Raw genomic sequence first — 19,404 nt, 5'->3', positions numbered from 1 at the left:
TCCAAAATCGCTTTCCTCCGGTTGATCTTTATCAGACCACACAGGAACAGTGGTCCCATCAGCTTGCTGGACAAAGATGACTTCCCGTAGCAAGTGAGATCTAGCTAAATCCCAAAGCTTATTTTTGAAGTCATTGACCGATTTTGCCTGTATGTCCCAGTAGGCAACATGAGCACCAGAAGATTGACCCTTAAACTCGCGAACAAATGCTAACAGGCGACATCCGTAAAAACTTTCGTTTACCGTGGGTTCTTCAATCGGATTTTCCTCTAGCTCTTCATCATGAAAGTTACTTAGATCCGCCGAGAGTTCCGCCTCCATATCGTCCAGCATTTCAATGTTTTCAAACAGAATCTCCCCATCGCAATCGTCTGCTACACTTGCCTCCGTGGAGCTGTCCATTTCTTCCGCACGCTATTTCAGCGTAGTTGCTCCTAGAACGTTACCAAAACATATGTTTTATTAAAATTGCACCACAAACTTAATGAACTACTTACGTTTTCTGTTGTATTAAATCCAGAACGGCTCAATTTGTTGAAATTATCGATGCTGATTCAGATTTTGGATCTGACCCACGATGTGAAAAATAAACAAAACGTATTTCGAGCTGCACAGAGAACTGTCAAATCGGATCAAGAAGCGTTGGGAAAAAAGGTGGGTGGTATGAGAGCGAAATCGAGATCGAAATATGAGAGCAACGAAATTCATGTCAACAAAGTCTAAGTAGGTAAAAAAATCGCAATATAATCTGGTAAAAATCACTGAGCAGTGTAGTAAATGTGACTATGTCCATAGTAACCTCGACCTGGGAGGGAGGCACCGATATTACATACGAAATATGACACAAAGTTATTTTGAATTGCAAGAAAACTCCAGCTTGCCAACGACAATCAAGGCAGACTTGATGAAAATCGCTAGTTTTCTTTTGTTGTGTTCCTTCGATCGTTCTGGACAAACATGGAAAAAGGGCCAAAGTTTTCTGAGCATTTAATTTTCGTTTTTATTGGAAAAAGTAAAATAATGCGTATTTGAACACTTTATATTCAATCAGGATAAAAGGTGCTATTGTGACATTACTTTTGAATAAGCATGAATAGCTTTTCAATCGATTTTTTGTCACATTTGATAAAATGCAAAAATTAGTTTTAATCAATTACGCGCTTTTATCATGTTTGTCCATTGTTTTAGATCTGGGCTCACAGTGACAGTTCGTGACAGCAGAATCTCGGCTCACCTTGACGTACATAAATTTCGTATTGGTTTCTCCCTCCCAGGCCTCGACTACAAAGAATTGTTTTTCAATCCGTGACACCCACCGTACAACACGGTGCGGTGAAAAGTACAATGCCAAACTTGTCAAATCTAGAATGTTTCTAGTCATAAATACTACAACTCTGGTTAAATAAACAGAATATATTTTCTTGTTGACTATGTTATGGTAGAGTTAACAGATTAATGTAGTCGGTTGAAAATCGTTGGTGCAGTTCTTAATTTTACCATGGATTCAGTAGTTTCTACAATAAAATTCATTTTAGTGTTGAGAAATTAAAAAAAAACTTATTTTATTCTTGAGTGTATGTTTTAAGCGTTTGAATCCGTTTTCAACAACGCGCGGCAAAACGGCAAAATAAAGCCCAGCTGTTGCAAGCGTTTGCACTACTTTGTGCGGTTTTCGTTAAACGACCGACCATCATTCAGTTTTCTGCTAGCGTGAAGAACGGTAGTGAATTCATCGGAGCTCTGAGCGAAAAAGTGCGTAGTTTTATTCCTGCTGTGAAAAAGATTTCCAACGAAAAGTTTGCAAATATTGTGTGAATATCTTCCTTCAAAAGTATCGATAGAGGTAAGAAATTGGAGTAATAAGTTTTTAAAGATTCTGGAACTGCTTGAACTTCGAGTAATCGTAGTCGGTCAAAATTGATCCAAAACGCCTAAAAATTTGCTTTGTCTAGGTCTAATTGGAAAGCAAAATATACTCGGTATCTTTAAATTCATCTACTTTCATGTATTTATGCAGATTTTGTCGATTTTCTGGAAATTTTCACTTATTTTCATGACTCAGCCAAGATGGCGTCCATCAGTGGAAAACCTTTTGCTCATCCAAGCGAACAAAGAACTGGGGTTCCAAGATGGCTGATTTCTGCTCCATCGTAAAACACCCAGTTGCAGTTATGTACTTGAACTAACGGAAACGGTGTTTGTGGATCAAGGAAATAATAAATGATTTTCCGATAACGACCAGCTGTTTGTTTGCGTTGTGTTAGTCGATTATTTGAAACGACCTTGAATGTCTTTTTCTTTTTCCAGCTGATTTCACTTACCTTGTGCAAGTTTCTAAAAAGTTTCTTGTTCAATCAATATCGTATATGAATCCACTTGTTTTTCCTTTACTTCCTTGTAGTAAACTATGGTATAAAATATTAAAAACTCCAATGAAACCTTCAGACTCCTACGCGACTATTTCGTATGTTTTTGTCGTAATCTCTTAGATTCCTTGAGGGAAAGCTTCAGTTCTTCTGAGTGTTTTTTCAGTAATTTCTCTTGAAGTATATTCCTTCACACAATTCTCCCAGAAATTCGTACAGCAATTTCTATCAAAGATTATTGCACTAACTCTTTCACTGATTTCTCCAGTAGTTACCATGAGATCTTCTAAAATTTTCGACATGTATTCTTCCGAAAAAATCTACGATTTATTTAATAGTTTTTGAAGGAACTAATGGATTAAAAAAACCCTATCAGAACCAGATTTTTTCAGTTATGTCTCCAGTCATTTTTATACAGATTTCTTCAAGATTTTTACTCTAGTCTCTTCTAGGAATTGTCCAGGGATTATTTTTCCACATAAGGTGCAAACCTACTTGGACACTTGGATGATTCACTTTCGCATTAAGGGTTTTTCTCGACCGAATTGTCAGAAATATTGCAATATAGAGTGTCCCAGGAAGTATGGGCACGATTTTACTATACTGTCATTTCGAGACTAATGCAGATAGAAATCTGATTTTCACACATTTCATTCTTTTACTTACCAAGGGTAGGTTTTGGATTTTGAGCGATTTTGTTTGTTTGTTAATATAACCCCTCTACTGCCATCATCATTTTTTTAAGTACCGCGGGGCAAGTGGGTAAATGGGGTAAGTGAAAACAATTGATATATTTCACTGAATATGTGAAATAACGTTTTGAACTCATGCGTAAACCTTTGAGGCCATTGAGAACATTATGATAGGTAAGATATTTTTGAGATTTTTCAGCCATTATTGCATAGAGTGAAAAATTGTTAACTGTTACTCCGTATTAAGTTGGCAGCGTACAATCTTATTTTAATATTTTCAGTGGAAAAAAGTTGCGGAAAACAATTTCCTGTACCACTTCTTAGTTGTCCTCTGTGACAGTTTCAAACTGCAATAAAAATAGTTTTAGAATTAATTCGACGTAGACCTAAAAATAACTAAATTTAAACACCGTCAATTTTCTTATCAGGTGGGGCAAGTGAAAAGTTTATCATTAGAGATTGAATTTGTGTTTTCTCTTTAAGTCGCCATAAGTAAACATGGTTCGCAATTATCATAAAAAAACATAACGTGCTGATAATTCAAGAAACACTATACTCAAGCGTTAAAAGCTATTAGAAATCATGGAACTTCTCTAAAAGATGTTGCCAAACATTACAATATTAATATCACAGACAAACAGACGTCACACTCTCAACGCTGTCCATAGACCAACTTTTTAACGATCGATTCGAATATCTGGTAGGTGGTCAATCGACCACCCGCAGCGCTCGCATCGTTTTTGTTCGTATTTGACGTTTACACACTACCGCCACCTGTTGGTCCATCGGCCAACTACAGTGTTGTTAGCATTGGGCGCACAAGTTTTCACGACTTTGATTTTGGTCCCGATTTGTTCTAAGTGTTACGTCTGTTTCTCTGTGTTAATATGTCTACTTGGGGCAGCCAATTAAAAGGAAGACGTTGACTGAAAAGTTGCAATATTAGAGAACACACGGAAATCTCGTGGAATGTCTATGTAAAGCTAGTTCAAAACATAAAAATGGGATATAGGTCTATCCACATAAAAAAGATTCTAAATACTTTATTGAAGGATTCCGTTTGATTTCTCCCGAAGAGTTATCCGACGTCATATCCGACTTTCTCAAAAACAAATAACGAGCGGTGGGAATTATACAGAGCAGAAATGCAATTGCTCTCCTATAATGTAAGAACTAACATTGGAAATGTTGCAGTTATAATGTTGTCGAATCATTTAAACTAACATAACTGAACAGAAGAAAATTCAAGTGAAAAGAATAACATTTTCTTTGTGTTTACATATTACTTATGTTATTGTTCATTGGGAAGCCTTAACAAATGTTAAAGCTTATAGAAATCGTGGATATAACTGTTTATTTTTGAATTGATTATTCAAAACGGTAAACTTTTCACTTGCCCCACTTTTGGGGCAAGTGAAAAGTAAGGAGACATATTTCAAAAACTTTTTCTGTATTTTTTTCTTTAATTTTTCATAAAAATCAATTTCAGCTTATATTTGGTGGGAGTCAAGCTAAAAAATATACACGACCTCATTTGTTTCAATTTAAAGTCTCTAGAATTTGAAGAATCTCAACTATGCGAATTCCATTACTCACTTGCCCCACGGTACCTTACCACAAAATAATATTTTATTAACGATTTTTTCTTTGTATATCAATAGTTTAGCAGAAATCTGTATCGATATTGAATCATTGGTTACTTGGTTTTAAATATATTCTAGAATTCCTGGGGGGAATGTCATTCCCCATATAAAACTCCTTTGGCCGTAATTTTGTTTTTACTCAATTTATCAAAATAAAAAAAAATACATGGGAAACACAATATCAGGTTCTAAGGAGATTATCTCATTAAAATCATAAAGATCGCTTGAGTTATCTTCAAGAAAACTAAAAATTACAAAATGATGTGGAGCCAAACACATGAATACTAGCTACTCAAAAACGATTGCACCAATTTGCTTCATTTTTACACATCAGGTCCCCAGGCTATTGTTTTGAAAAGCGAGTAACCAATCATGAGAAAGATTCTAAAGTCTGTGTTATTAAAATACGTATGGCTACCCGTCGGTCTGTAATGTCTGGCTGAATTTGAAAATGTTTTGCAAAATGAGTAGTTTGTCTTTTTGTCTATTTCCCGAATAAAAGTCTTGCAGTGCCAGATTAATCTGGCATAATGGCAACCCTGAGCGTAAACGAAACTGTCATTTTGTATGGGACGATCAATAGCGTTTTTCAATAGCCTGCTTGATGGCAAGACGAAGTTTGCCGGGTCCACTAGTTTTGATATGAGGTACCGTGGGGTAAGTGTATACAGAAAAATCAATAGTCAACTTCATTATTATGTACAGCTAACGTGAATAATGTTATTCAAACTTTTTTCTGTGGATAACAAATGAGGGACTAATATACAAAGGGTCCATTCACAAATTTCATAACGCTGAAGGGGGTGGGTGGGTGTCCTCGTGATGTTACGGCTCATACAAAACTTGTAAAATAATCATACAAAAAGCGTTACAAGGGGGTGGATGGGTGTCGAAAATGGTCGTTTTTAACGTTATGAAATATATGAATAAACCCAAATCATCGATTGTTATGTATTTAGTATAAGGGACTTCAAAATTCGTGCGAAATGATCCACTTGGCCCACCATGGTAAGTGGATCACTTATAGAAAAAAATCTGTTCTCAAAACAAATGTGATGTAATAGGGTCCTAAAGCCCTGTCCCCGTTTAAGTGCCAAACGCTTAAGTTTAGGCCAAAAACACATGTTTACTCAATTTTTAAATGTTTTCCGTTGGTTTAAGTCCGAAAAACATTTTTTTGTTTTTTTAGATTTTATCACACCTCTTGGTTTAAACTCAAATTTTGGGTGAATTTTGTTTTCCGTGTCCCTTCCAAAATGTCAGATAGGAACAACCCCAGTGTTAAAACTAAAACCCCTGCAGGGCCCTGAGGTGTTTTTGTCGACTAAGCGAACGTCAAACATGATCTCAAGTGTCAAGGTTCATTTATGGATCCAATTTTAAAATTAATGTTTAAACATGATATAGCCGTTATTTGAGCGGGGAAAATTGCTAAAGTAGTTGAAGTAACATGCTCTTTCGTGTTGTTGAATAAAAACAAGATTTTATCAAACATTTTAGGACCCAATTATGTATAGTAAGAATGATATTACTCTCGTTCTTGTTATTAGTGCTAGTAATGGTACATTTTAATACTTTAAAATTAAAACGTCTTCTTCTTTCTGGCGTTACGTCCCCACTGGGACAGAGCCTGCTTCTCAGCTTAGTGTTCTTGTGAGCACTTCCACAGTTATTAACTGAGAGCTTACTATGCCAATGACCATTTTTGCATGCGTATATCGTGTGGCAGGTACGATGATACTTTATGCCCTGGGAAGTCGAGAAAATTTCCAACCCGAAAAGATCCTCGACCGGTGGGATTCGAACCCACGACCCTCAGCTTGGTCTAGCTGAATAGCTGCGCGTTTACCGCTACGGCTATCTGGGCCCCGTATCTTTATTTAATACAAATATATTGAAAAATATGTATACATTAGTTTACACAACTTCGAACAACAAAAAAAGACCATTATAACTAGAATAACTTGGAGAAAATTCATCCATTATTCTCAACATTTTTTTTTCGAAAAATACTCGTGGTTTAAAAATATTTTGCAACTCAGCTTAGATAAACCACGAAACGTTTCGTGTGCGTTATGAAATTATTATTTTTTATATTTTTTTATACCAGAAAGGTTAAAGAACTTTTAGGTGGATTAATTCAAATTCTCTATAGTCAATTTGACAAATTTAAGCTGGGAATGCAAAATATTAAAGGAAAACAACATTTGCGGATATAAAAACTTATTAAAATTATCATGAGCAGTCTGCCAATAAATGATAATAGGGTTTATTCATATATTTCATAACGTTAAAAACGACCATTTTCGACACCCATCCACCCCCTTGTAACGCTTTTTGTATGATTATTTTACAAGTTTTGTATGAGCCGTAACATCACGAGGACACCCACCCACCCCCTTCAGCGTTATGAAATTTGTGAATGGACCCATAATATTCGATCCACTTACTCCACCCCATTAAAAAGTAGGGGTAAGTGTACCATGTACAATAAAACTGTATTTATTTAAAAAATCACATGTTTTTCATTGTGATTCATATAATAGTACTGAAATGCTCACTATGTGTCGAAAAAACTATTAGTATTCGAGTTTAGACAATTTTAAAAGTTTTGCAATACAGTTAAACCTCCATGAGTCGATGTTCCATTAGTCGATATCGACTCATGGAACCATATTGAAAATCAAATTTCATGGTTACTATGATGGTCCCCTCAAACGGCTTTCCATAGCATTGCTGTTCCATGAGTCGATGGTCCCTTCGATATCGACTCATGGAGGGTTGACTGTAGTATCAGTGTGGACGTAAGAATATAACCTAAAACGAAGCAATGGTGCGAATACTACACTGATACACTTCCCCCACTGTACCTTACGTAGTGAAGCATACACTGAACCAAGAAATATCATAAAAAGTATTAAAAACGTCACATACATCTACAATAATGGAAATCCTATCAATGTTATATGTATCCATTGCAATTTATGTAGAAAGTACATAAACCTCATTACAATACCCCATCATGTTTATTGGTTTGTACTGTGAATTGTATATGAACAAAAGCCATATATGCTATTCGATAATTATCATGTGATTCGCAGATGTGAAAATTAGTACCGTAATTTCGGGTGAAATTGATCATTTTTCACTGTTTTCTTGGTATGCTTTTTAAAATGTTATCAATACCATAGAACTAAATGCAGGAAAACAAGAACGACGGTGTACCTCATTGGCTCATGTACCGAAATTTTTTAACAAATGTGATGTAAGTGCCAAAAATCTGCTCTAAAATTAAAAATCGGGGAATCCCATTTCGGGGTGAAATTGATCACTTGTCAATGTTATTATTGTTAGTTTCGAAATCAACTTTACATACTTAATTTGGGCCTCCTGAATCCAAATATGCTTGCCAAATTCTTAACGAGACAATATTTATGAAAATATTCAATAATTCTCGATTACTTTTTCAAATCGACGTAAGTAACTTTCATACGGTTTTGAGAAAATTAATTCAGAAGAATCACAACCTGTCTTCTAAAACTGTTTTAAAATGAATAACCTTTTTAACATTTTTTCGACTTGTACATTTCTTAAATTTTACATACAATGAGCTCGCGTTCAAAAACTATGGAGTTCCTATTATTTCACACATGAATTTTATGACAAAATGATAAGCCGTTTTATTCAGTTACATGCGACGTTTTTCTACCAGTGTAAAATCGACTCAAGTACTGTTTTGTTTTGATTCGTGGTTAAGTCACTTTGTCTCTCCATACAGCGGGGCGGCGAAAGTAGTGGTTATGTTGCGAAAGTTGAAAATCTTACTTTCGTCGTTTTGTAAATCCGGAAATTAAACGTTCTAAAAGTGAAAATTTGAGTTGGTACAGAGCGGTACGTGTAGAATTCACTGCTTAACACGTAGGATCGATAAAGTAAGGATCCCTAAAAATAAAAAATAAATTATTAAATGATCATATGAGAATCACGAACATAACCAATAATTTCCATCTGAATTTTGCATATAATTTATTGTAACAACCCTTTAACTCATATTAACTTGTCAGATCAAATGTATGTGTTTTATCTGATGAATGTAATCAAAATTAAATCGCAAATGTTCATGTTGTAATCTGATGAACCGTATGTGAAAAACTACATGGAAAAAAACCTTATGTGTTTTCAGATAAATCCGACATGATTACTTGGTTCAGTGTATGTTAAACTATACATATTGCGATGAAAAAAGGTGTTGGTTCGTAAATCCATATGGAACAGTTATGCATTTATGGGCATCTGAAATAGTTGATAGTTATCAATTTTTATCATCATCGTAACCACTGTCTTTATTCTTGCAGGATGCAGATCTTCGTGAAGACCTTGACTGGCAAGACCATCACTCTGGAGGTCGAGCCATCGGACACCATCGAAAACGTTAAGGCCAAGATCCAGGACAAGGAAGGTATTCCTCCAGATCAACAGCGTCTGATTTTCGCCGGTAAACAGCTAGAAGATGGTCGTACTCTATCCGATTACAACATTCAAAAGGAGTCTACCCTTCACTTGGTCCTGCGTCTGCGTGGTGGTATGCAGATCTTCGTGAAGACCCTGACTGGCAAGACCATCACTCTGGAGGTCGAGCCTTCGGACACAATCGAAAACGTTAAGGCCAAGATCCAGGACAAGGAAGGCATCCCTCCAGATCAACAACGTCTGATCTTCGCTGGTAAGCAGCTCGAGGACGGCCGTACTCTGTCTGACTACAACATCCAGAAGGAATCTACCCTTCATCTGGTTCTGCGTCTGCGTGGTGGTATGCAGATCTTCGTGAAGACCTTGACTGGCAAGACCATCACCTTGGAGGTCGAGCCTTCGGACACCATCGAGAACGTCAAGGCCAAGATCCAGGACAAGGAAGGTATTCCTCCAGATCAACAGCGTCTGATTTTCGCCGGTAAACAGCTAGAAGATGGTCGTACTCTATCCGATTACAACATTCAAAAGGAGTCTACCCTTCACTTGGTCCTGCGTCTGCGTGGTGGTATGCAGATCTTCGTGAAGACCCTGACTGGCAAGACCATCACTCTGGAGGTCGAGCCTTCGGACACAATCGAAAACGTTAAGGCCAAGATCCAGGACAAGGAGGGCATCCCTCCAGATCAACAGCGTCTGATCTTTGCCGGTAAGCAGCTCGAGGATGGTCGTACTCTGTCAGACTACAACATCCAGAAGGAATCTACTCTTCATCTGGTCCTGCGTCTGCGTGGTGGTATGCAGATCTTCGTGAAGACCTTGACTGGTAAGACCATCACTCTGGAGGTCGAGCCTTCGGACACAATCGAAAACGTTAAGGCCAAGATCCAGGACAAGGAAGGCATCCCTCCAGATCAACAACGTCTGATCTTCGCTGGTAAGCAGCTCGAGGACGGCCGTACTCTGTCTGACTACAACATCCAGAAGGAATCTACCCTTCATCTGGTTCTGCGTCTGCGTGGTGGTATGCAGATCTTCGTGAAGACCTTGACTGGCAAGACCATCACCTTGGAGGTCGAGCCTTCGGACACCATCGAGAACGTCAAGGCCAAGATCCAGGACAAGGAAGGTATTCCTCCAGATCAACAGCGTCTGATTTTCGCCGGTAAACAGCTAGAAGATGGTCGTACTCTATCCGATTACAACATTCAAAAGGAGTCTACCCTTCACTTGGTCCTTCGTCTACGCGGTGGAAACTGAATCACATCACCGAGTACTTACGATCAAATTAAATATAAATGATCTTCTCTTGAAATTTCTTTTGATAGTATTTTCAATCCCTCTTATGCTCTCCGCGAAACTGCGTGTAATGAGAAAAACATAGAAAGCACATAAAATCCTAAAACGTACTTTTCACATGTTGTAGCATCTTCATTGACGTAGTGCTTTCTTTCCTGTAACTAATCTGAGGATCACAATAAATAAAACACCATTAAAATGCACTTATGAATTGTGATTTATTGCTACGATCCGAAAGTTCATTCTACAATGTTGACTTTAGCTCGCACTTCCCTTTCTAGAAAAGGCAATCTCTCGGCTTCTGGAAGGTTTGACCACATCTGATACGGAACGGGAACTACGGCGACTCCCAGTGCTTCTATCGTTCGGATGTACATAGCAAACCGACCGCGTAACCGATTGATGTTCAACGCATAGTAACTCTTCGGTAAACACATAACGACCACACTGGAAAAGAAGATAACTAGCATTAGATTCCTGACAAGGATATAAGATTGTACCAATTCTTCACTTACACTCGATTGCCCCTGACGATAACGTCCTCTATCCGAGCCGCTTGATGGTCCTCGTCATCCGACAGAATGGGCTGCTTCATTATGCGGCCTTCCCGATCGAACACCAGCACGTGATCCAACACATGGCCGTAGTCGGATGTAACCTGCGACAGTATGCTTCCTTCGCCACCGAAAATCATCTCCAATGGTTTCTGCAGCGGAAGTTCATTGTTTTGCAGCAACACAGCGGTTCCTTTTTCGATATAACGCTTGTCCGGTAGCGGACCATCATACTCCGGGAAGAGCAGCTGGAGGGTTCGGGAGAGTTCCAACAGCTGAAGATAATCGACAAGAATGTTTCGGTGCATGCTACGTTCCAGCGTCACAGGATCTAAATACTGCTCTATTAGCTGCTTGTTGAAAATGTCCAACGACAGTAGCTCCAAGTTATAGCGAATCCAGGGAATGGCGGGGTTCGTTATGAAAGAGTGTCTGGAGATTTCCGACTTGATGGTTTCCCAATTGCGCGGTCGATAATCGGCATTTGAGAAAGCTGCAACAATGGTGATTATACCAGAGTTTGGAACAATGGAGAGACTGTCCGCTTGAGAGCCTATGTAGTCGAGTAGCGGAATGTGCAGGTAGGCGACCTTGTTTAATTTCTTCTGGAAGTAGAGTGCATTCATTATGCCCATATCGTGATCCACCACAAATTGAGCGCACCGTTTAAAATATGCATCATTGAAGAACATAGGGAACTTGTCCAAGTTTTTCTCCACGATTTTTTTCATGATGAAGTCGATGGTTTTGAAATTGACCTCGTCGATCTTCTCGATCAATGTTTCGAACATGTTGTTCAGCAGCTTCACGTGGAATGGTTCCAAAGCATTAAATTCAACCAGAGCTTTCAATACATCCGCTGCTTGATGTCCGGTTAAGCTGGTGCCGTGCAGAGTTAATGCACTGACCACATTCATAACGCAGCGATCGGAGACTCGATGCTGCGAGACAAACCCGATGAGATCGACCAACTGCTGGACGTTTTCGTGGTCCATCTTGTAGGTGATTTGAATCTGCAACAGCATTGGCAATGCTAACTGCAATGCCTCCACCAGCGGGCTGCGATCCATCTTTTTCAATATGAAATTTAGGAACACAATGTGTTCCAAAGTTACGTCGTTGATCTGATGGCGAAGCAACTGCAGAAATACGGTCATTATCTCACTGTTGGACCGCACCCCGAAGTATGTGAGAATTTTCAAACTCTCCGTGATGTCGTTCATCAGGAAACCACGAGCCTCGTATTTCAGTACTTTGCACAGTTCGGCGAAACGTGGATGGTTCAGGACATCCTGCCGCTGCATGCTGCTCTTGCCCAATTTGTGCAGTTCGAAGAGGGTTTTCAAGGCGTTCAGTGTTACGGCCTGTCGATCAATTTTGCGCTTATCTAAGGTCGGCATGCATTCCAAAACTTCTTTGGCATCGTTAGCGTTCTTTAGCAGGTTCAAGTAGGACTCGGTTTGCGTTTGAATCGTGGCGCTGGTATTGCCGGAAGATTGTAGTTGCAAATCTTTGATCAACACTTGAGACGAGACGGAAAGGGCTCGATTTGTGATAGGTGTCTCAAACGTCTTAAACGTTTGCCAGAACAGTCTTCGCAACATGTTGGAGGCTGTTTGTTAGCTGAAATTTAGAAGGCAGAAATTAAATGTAGGGTACTAAATATGTTTTTTGAGGTGCAATCAAAATAAAATAAATTGGATATGGAGAGTGTTTTACCCTGGGTGATATGGGAACATGGTTTTAAACGAACAGTAGCTGTTAAGGCCGCACGGGACGTCATCATAATCACCCTATCCATTTCAAGAAGCAAATCTCAAGAACCACTCCATATATCGATGCGAAAATGTATCACTATGATTATATATATGTAGTGCACAACCCGATAAATTTTCAGCTTTATCGGTTCACTAAAACTCGAGATTTGCTTCCACAAAGTTTTGATGATTATTGTTAGAGTGAGACGCAAGATAGGGAAAATAACACGGTCTCCCGTGTCCCCTTAAAAGTTTCACTCTGACACTAGCAAAAAAAAAAGTGAAACGATGAATTTCATACAAGTGATGTGAATTTCATACAAGTGTAGCCACAAATGTTTCTTATAATTTAAACTGAATTGTCTCCGTACGTTGACTTCAGTAAGTTTTGCATCAATCACAATGCAAAACTTATTAGAAAATGTAGAATTGCAAAGAAAAGCAACATTTTTTGTAAACCATTGCAACCCAAGAAACATTTGCCTATTGTCCTCTATGGCCGGACACCTATTGTTATCTATGACCGGACAGTAAAAATGTTAGCCTAATAACTGGAATCTAATTTACAATTCGCTTTTTCATAAATGTAGGGTACAAAAAACAAACAGCAACAAAAATAAAGCATAAACAACAAAACTTCCGGTCCTTGGAGGCCTTATAAAGCGCTGTAAACATTATGCTTTTGAGGCAAATGAGCGCACGAGAAGCAGTCACAAGATATTATGTACAGTCATCTCTCCATAATTTGATAATGAAGGGATAATCGAGTTAGGGAGATATCGTGTTACAGAATACTAAAACAGTGCAAATATGCGATTCAAGGGACCATCGAGGTAGCCATGAACACCAAAGTTTAATGGTTCTCTAACTAGATATTGAGATTCGGAGGTCGAGTAAGGGAGAGTTGACTGTACCTAAGAGCAAACTTCAACCACAGACAAACAGACGTAGCAGCTAGAACAATTATCAATTTAAAGCATAGTCACGTGAACATTTACGCCCAATGCTAAAAATACTTCATTTGGCCAACCGTGAACTAGGTGGCGGTAGTGAGCAAACGTCAAACTCTAACAAAAGTTATGCGAGCGCCACGAGTGGCCCGTCGGCCAACTACCAAATATTAGAATTGGGCGCTATTCTGCTGAACGATGAAAATAATTAGAGTGTTACGTCTGTTTGTCTGTGCTTCAACCTTCGAGCTGACAAAGAAATTGTGAAGAACTATAAACGCGATGAATAGGGTCCTAAAATGCTTAATGAAATCTTGTTTTCATTTGATAACACGAAAGAGCATGTTACTGCAACTACTTTAGCAATTTTTCCCGCTCAAATAACGGATGTATCATATTAAAACTTAAATTTAAAAATTGGATCCATAAATGAACCTTGACACTTGAGATCATGTTTGACGTTCGCTTAGTCGACAAAAATACCACAGGGGTTTTGGTTTTAACACTGGGGTTGTTCCTATAGGCCTTTTCATATGACAGATCCGTCTATGCATTTGTTTATATCGGTGGAAGACCGGTGCTAACACGGGCCTGTCATTTTCATAGAAGAACTGTCAAAGTGCTTCCCGATCAGCTGATTTGAGACGTCATGTGAATAGGCCTATCTGACATTTCGTAAGGGACACGGAAAACAAAATACACCCAAGATTTGAGTTTAAACCAAGGGGTGTGACAAAATCTATAGAACATAAAAAATGTTTTTTTTTGTACTTAAACAAACGAAAAACATTAAAAAATTGAGTAAACATGCGTTTTTGGCCTAAATTTAAGCGTTTTGCACTAAAATTAAGACAGGGCTTTAGGACCCTATTCGGTTTTTTATCTACTGAAAGGTATGGTTTTTAATGTTAAATGGTTGCTGATGATTGAATGATGCCTTAATCCGCAATTATTATTTTATAAATACATAATTTTGAAAATAAATTAAAATAATTATTTTTTTCACGATTTCACCTAAAATATCATGACAGTGTTATGCTCACTGCAGGGCTGCTTCTCTATCGCTAAGGAAAATCCCTCCCGTACATCTGCCAACACTGCTAAAATGTCGGACGTAATGACTTTTCTTTTCATTGCAATGATTGCCACAGTTTGAGCTGCAGCCAGTGAATTTGAATGCAAATTTTTCCAATTTAGTTCGATAATCAGTGCAATTGAGTGCAATCCTGTGGTGCAGTGAATGCTCGAGAAGCAAACGCCGTAGAAGGTTGGGATCGTAGTGGCCGTCCGGACGGGGAAATTGGCCTGTGAAAAGGTGGACTCAGATCGACCCAGACGGAAGAGAAGAAAGTGCAAATTCCATTGTGTTTTGGTGCTCCACATCGGGGCTGCGTAGTGTTTAGAAAAACGATTCAATAGAAGGAGGAATAGGGTTAAGAAATTGAACAGATCTCGTGAGACATTTTGCCTCCCGGAGAGTGACTTGGCGCTTGTGGATTGACTATTGGAAGTGCTAGAAAATTGTTTTCGGAGGAACATAAAGCGTGGAAAGGTTAGCTTGAAGGAGGAAGAGCGCCAAGAGCCTGAGAGCCATGGACGATGAAAGTAGTGACAGCTTGGAGTTGAGCCGGAGCAAGCGGAATGAACGAATCGAAAAGCTGGGATTCCGTCCGCAGAAGGAACTGTTTTGTAACAAGTTCCTTCCGTATGCCGACAGGCTGGACGATGAGTCGCAGGCCATGCTGGAGAACATCAAGAACAATCTCGGCAAGGCGGCCGCGATGCGGGAAATCACGCCAGGCGTTTCGATCTACGTTTCGCGACTGATGAAGTAAGTGCGCGGACGTTTTGTTGGATTTGGAATGCAAATTTGTACTCACATTTTCGTTCCTGATGTAATTGCTCGAGACCTTTGTGACACTCGCGACTTTCGATTCTTCGTTTTATTTTTCCCAGTCATGTTTGCGTCATAATGTTCTGTCATTGCTCTAGTGCCGGTGCTCGCCACTCAACGAGCTTGGCGCTAGTGTCCTTTGTTTATTTTTGTACATGTTTTGTTTTGATCCGCTTTTTCGCAGGTACATCAAGTTGTATGGGATGAAATTTTCCAAGGAGGATCACATCAAATTCGTGAAGTTGCTTCTAGAGCTGATTAACATTCCGAATCTGGAGCCGGATAAGGTGAACAAGTTTTGTTACGCGATTACCAGTCTATTGAGGTGAGATTTTTTTTAGACAAAATTACAATAAACATCAAAATTAAGTGCTCAAACTGAAAAAAAATCGTATGCAAATATACTTCATAATTAACGTTTATTTGATATATAGCCAAAAGCTCTTATTTTTCAATAATAGATTTGACTTGACTGATATACGAATTTTTTAAATGATGAAGTAGGCACTTAATTTTGGCGTTGACTGTACGCTAGAGTTCTTTAATGGATCATTAAAATAACCAGAACGGTCGCTATGGAAAGCATAGATAGCGCCACCGTAGCCTTGTGTGTTTGACAGAACAGCAATGCTGTCACAATGTTAAATCCCATATACAGTGGCGCCTTTGTTTTGATGCGGTGAGCACCTGCAAAAACTACATTCAATGATCCATTCTCTGTATTCTCTTTATTTTAGGAAACCGGAATGGCTCAGCCCGGATGACATCCAGATTGATTGGCGACCGCTCTACAGACTTTGCAATTTGATCTTGAACAAGAACAGCAGCAAGGGTGACCTGTATCGTTATTTTGCGTGAGTATTCCATCCTAATCATTAGTATCTAGTAAAAGTTCGCGAGATTTTGATACGACATGTGTAACATTATTCGCTCAGATGGGATACGAATAGGAGCAAGTCTGTGAACACGTCTCCACTGGCCATGTTACTTAAAGCTGCCAGCGAAATGGGTTACGATGTTTCTTCCTTCCTCGCGAACCATAATGTCGGTGATGATGATGATTTACCGTGAGTTTAGTCATCTCAATTGGGTTTGTTATCTGCGGTGTGGGGAGGTGTATATAACAGTTCGGTGATTGTATGGATTATTCAAAGTTGTCTTCATCACATTCATCACATTGCGGAATTCGGTTCGGATCATTCATTTGCTACGTTCAGGCTTGATAATTCTCCTCAACATCATCAGAGTTCGGTGACATACTCTAGAGCAGCGTGCTGCCAGTGCCTCTTTGCGAGGGAGCCAAAAAATGCTAAGCAGCGAGGCAACAAAAAATGAGCGAGGAAGATGCAGCACAAAAAAAAAACGAGTTAAATTCCATCAAAAAAGGGTGCTCTCACAACTCCCCGAGGACTGTCTGTTCGGGCGGCAGACTCGAGAGTTCGTTTGAAGTGTGAGTGATGGTGAGCATCGCAACGAGAGAGAGAGAGTGTCTGAAAAAATCCTCGCATTTTTCTGCACTCTCACTCGAATCGCTTGAGGATCTGTGTTGAAAATTTTGAGTTTATTTTTTTCTCCTCAGAAAAACGGCAAAATCGCCTCCTCTTTGCCTCGCAGAGGAGTTTCTATCAAGCCTGGCTACGTTAGGTGCGGGACATGTGATACAAGAGCTACTGTGTATTGTAGCTTGTTCGAATGATCACATTTGCCTATGTTAACGATGTTAAGGGGGCAGGATCCCTCATTGATTTCGGATTTTCAAAAGCAGTTTTTTCGTTTAAAATCAAGAAAATTTACAGGAAAATGTGTTCATTCTATTCTATTCTCCAACCGAAACACAGTGAAAACATTTTCATTTAATAATTTTTAGTTTTGAACAGAAAAACTGCTTTTGAAGTTTTGATGATGACGATGATTACGATGACGGAGCGTTGAACAACATAACATTATTGCGCTCCACTATCTTTTTATTTTAAAATTTAAAATCAATGAAATGGGTTCAATCTTGTACGTATTATGACATATCAATTAATTCATAGTAAAATTTGAAACAAAGTTATTCACTCTATTCGAAATTCGATAAAGTATGCTGATCCATGGAATTCCATAAAGTATGCTTATTCATAGATAAATCTAAAATCCTTGGAGCAATATCTGAAGTAATTTCTGAAGATAATCAATTTTTTTATTGAACTATTAACATTATCTTGATCGACACTCTAGGAGGAAAGTTTGGTGGAGTTCGTGAAAGAATTACTGGATGAAATCGTGAAGTAATCTTTAGACAAATAAAACGATCAACGATCGACTGATGAAACATACACTTCGTAGTTGCTATTCCGTGATCAATCAGGATGATAATGTTGCATAGAGAACCACTCAGATGAAGCTTGTGTTTTTGGCTTTTCTTTCCATCTTCAATGTACAATCACACTACCCTTGATATTTGTAGATTGATAACGGCGCCGGCCACGTCCTTATGTCCATCGGGGCGAGGAAAGAATGTTAATTAGATAGTCGTTGTTACTAAAAAAACGGAAAATCTCCTTCATTTCCCACAGCTAACTTGGAAGTAGGAGTGTTTTGTTAGTGATGGATGAGGTATTCGACCGTATGAATTCCACTGTGATACACTCTTAACCGATTTTGAAGGAACCATCGAGTTAGGGAGATATCGAGTTACAGAACACAAAACCAGTGAAACTGCGATCTAAGGGACCATTGAGTTAGCCATGAAAACCAACATTTACTAAGGTTCTCTAACTCGATATTCAGATGCGGAATATCGAGTAAGGGAGAGTTAACTGTATATTCAATTCTAGCGATAGATAGAACTGATGATCTCTCTGCGTCATTATGAGGCAGAAAGACAGCTATCAGGAAGAATGTTATAAATATGTAAAAGAGGCGGCCCTGGGATTCAACCCACGACCGCCTGCTTGCAAAGCAGAAGCGATAGCCATTAGACCACCAACCTAGTCGAGAAGTAATCTTTAGACAAATACCTGATTTAGTTGTAGATAAAATTTCTGGAGTAAATTATAAGAAAATACTTGGCGTAATGACATGAAGTATTAAAACAAAATAATGTCGTAAAAAACCTCTTGGAGTATTTCCTGATTTCTAGTCGGTTCCGGGTCATTTGGCCGAATGCCGTTTGGCTGAAGTTGAAAACAAAAGTTAACTACAGTTAGCAAGGATTTATAATGAATTTCAAAAGCTGAATTTCAAAGAACTTATTCAGCTTATTCATAAAGAATCATAATTGATAAAGATCATCATTGACATACAAATAATAAGCTCTTTTGTGCCAGAAAGGTGGAAGAAGAACATCCTAAATGTATTCACCTGAGACGAGACTCGCGGAGACGGTCTTCTTTCTGGGCAAACATTTGAAAAGGGCCCAAGAGGTCTTGAGCCTTTTTTCAGAAACACTGCTGTTGAGCAATTTTGGGCCTACCCACGCAAACTAACACCACTATCAGAAAGATTGGTGTTAGCTCTTCCTGATAGTGGTATTAGTGAGCGTGATCGAGTTCAATTGGGTCCTAAAATTTGTAATGAAATCTTGTTTTTATTTAATAACACGAAAAAGCATGTTACTGTAATTACTTTAGCAATTTTTCCCGCTCAAATAATGGCTATATCATGTTTAAACATTAATTTAAAAATTTGGTCCATAAATGAACCTTGACACTTTTGATCATGTTTGACGTTCGCTTAGTCGACAAAAACACCACAGGGGTTTTAGTTCGACCACTGGGATTGTTCCTATCTGACAT

At 38.7% G+C, this 19,404-nt stretch overlaps 3 protein-coding genes across 4 annotated transcripts in view; 2 read left to right on the top strand and 1 right to left on the bottom strand.

Annotated features, from left to right (window-relative positions):
• Window positions 1-1,684: 1,684 nt before the first annotated feature.
• LOC5566847 (polyubiquitin-C) lies at window positions 1,685-10,673 on the top strand. The gene is made up of 2 exons (XM_001651216.2): window positions 1,685-1,843; window positions 9,057-10,673. Exon 2 carries the CDS (start codon window positions 9,058-9,060, stop codon window positions 10,429-10,431), a length of 1,374 nt encoding a protein of 457 aa, XP_001651266.2. The 5' UTR covers window positions 1,685-1,843; window position 9,057; the 3' UTR covers window positions 10,432-10,673.
• LOC5566846 (FAST kinase domain-containing protein 2, mitochondrial) lies at window positions 10,507-15,722 on the bottom strand. The gene is made up of 3 exons (XM_001651219.2): window positions 15,612-15,722; window positions 10,986-12,647; window positions 10,507-10,917 (listed from the first exon to the last, which is right to left on the bottom strand). The coding sequence occupies exons 2-3, from the start codon at window positions 12,626-12,628 to the stop codon at window positions 10,710-10,712; spliced, it is 1,851 nt and encodes a 616-aa protein (XP_001651269.2). The 5' UTR covers window positions 12,629-12,647; window positions 15,612-15,722; the 3' UTR covers window positions 10,507-10,709.
• The window catches only part of LOC5566848 (proteasome activator complex subunit 4B), a 26,260-nt gene continuing 21,696 nt past the window's right edge, over window positions 14,841-19,404 (top strand). Inside the window, exons 1-4 of one of the 2 annotated variants that reach the window (XM_021855284.1) lie at window positions 14,841-15,562; window positions 15,810-15,950; window positions 16,363-16,479; window positions 16,561-16,692. In XM_021855284.1, the coding sequence (XP_021710976.1) occupies window positions 15,324-15,562; window positions 15,810-15,950; window positions 16,363-16,479; window positions 16,561-16,692 (629 nt within the window). In that variant the 5' untranslated portion in view covers window positions 14,841-15,323. The remainder of the gene's footprint in view (window positions 15,563-15,809; window positions 15,951-16,362; window positions 16,480-16,560; window positions 16,693-19,404) is intronic. The other variant, XM_001651217.2, reaches the window with a different exon arrangement.

This window comes from Aedes aegypti, chromosome 3 (genome assembly GCF_002204515.2).
Source record: "Aedes aegypti strain LVP_AGWG chromosome 3, AaegL5.0 Primary Assembly, whole genome shotgun sequence".
NCBI lineage: Eukaryota > Metazoa > Arthropoda > Insecta > Diptera > Culicidae > Aedes > Aedes aegypti.
Note: the sequence above shows the minus strand (reverse complement) of the source record. Positions and strands in the feature narration are given on the sequence as shown.

Excerpts from the sequence above, each read along its gene's own strand:
- LOC5566847 (XM_001651216.2), top strand. The coding sequence starts at position 9,058 with ATGCAGATCTTCGTGAAGACCTTGACTGGCAAGACCATCACTCTGGAG.
- LOC5566846 (XM_001651219.2), bottom strand. The coding sequence starts at position 12,628 with ATGTTGCGAAGACTGTTCTGGCAAACGTTTAAGACGTTTGAGACACCT. Across the intron at positions 10,918-10,985 it reads ATCGTCAGGGGCAATCGAGT|TGTGGTCGTTATGTGTTTAC; the intron begins GTAAGTGAAGAA and ends CTTCTTTTCCAG.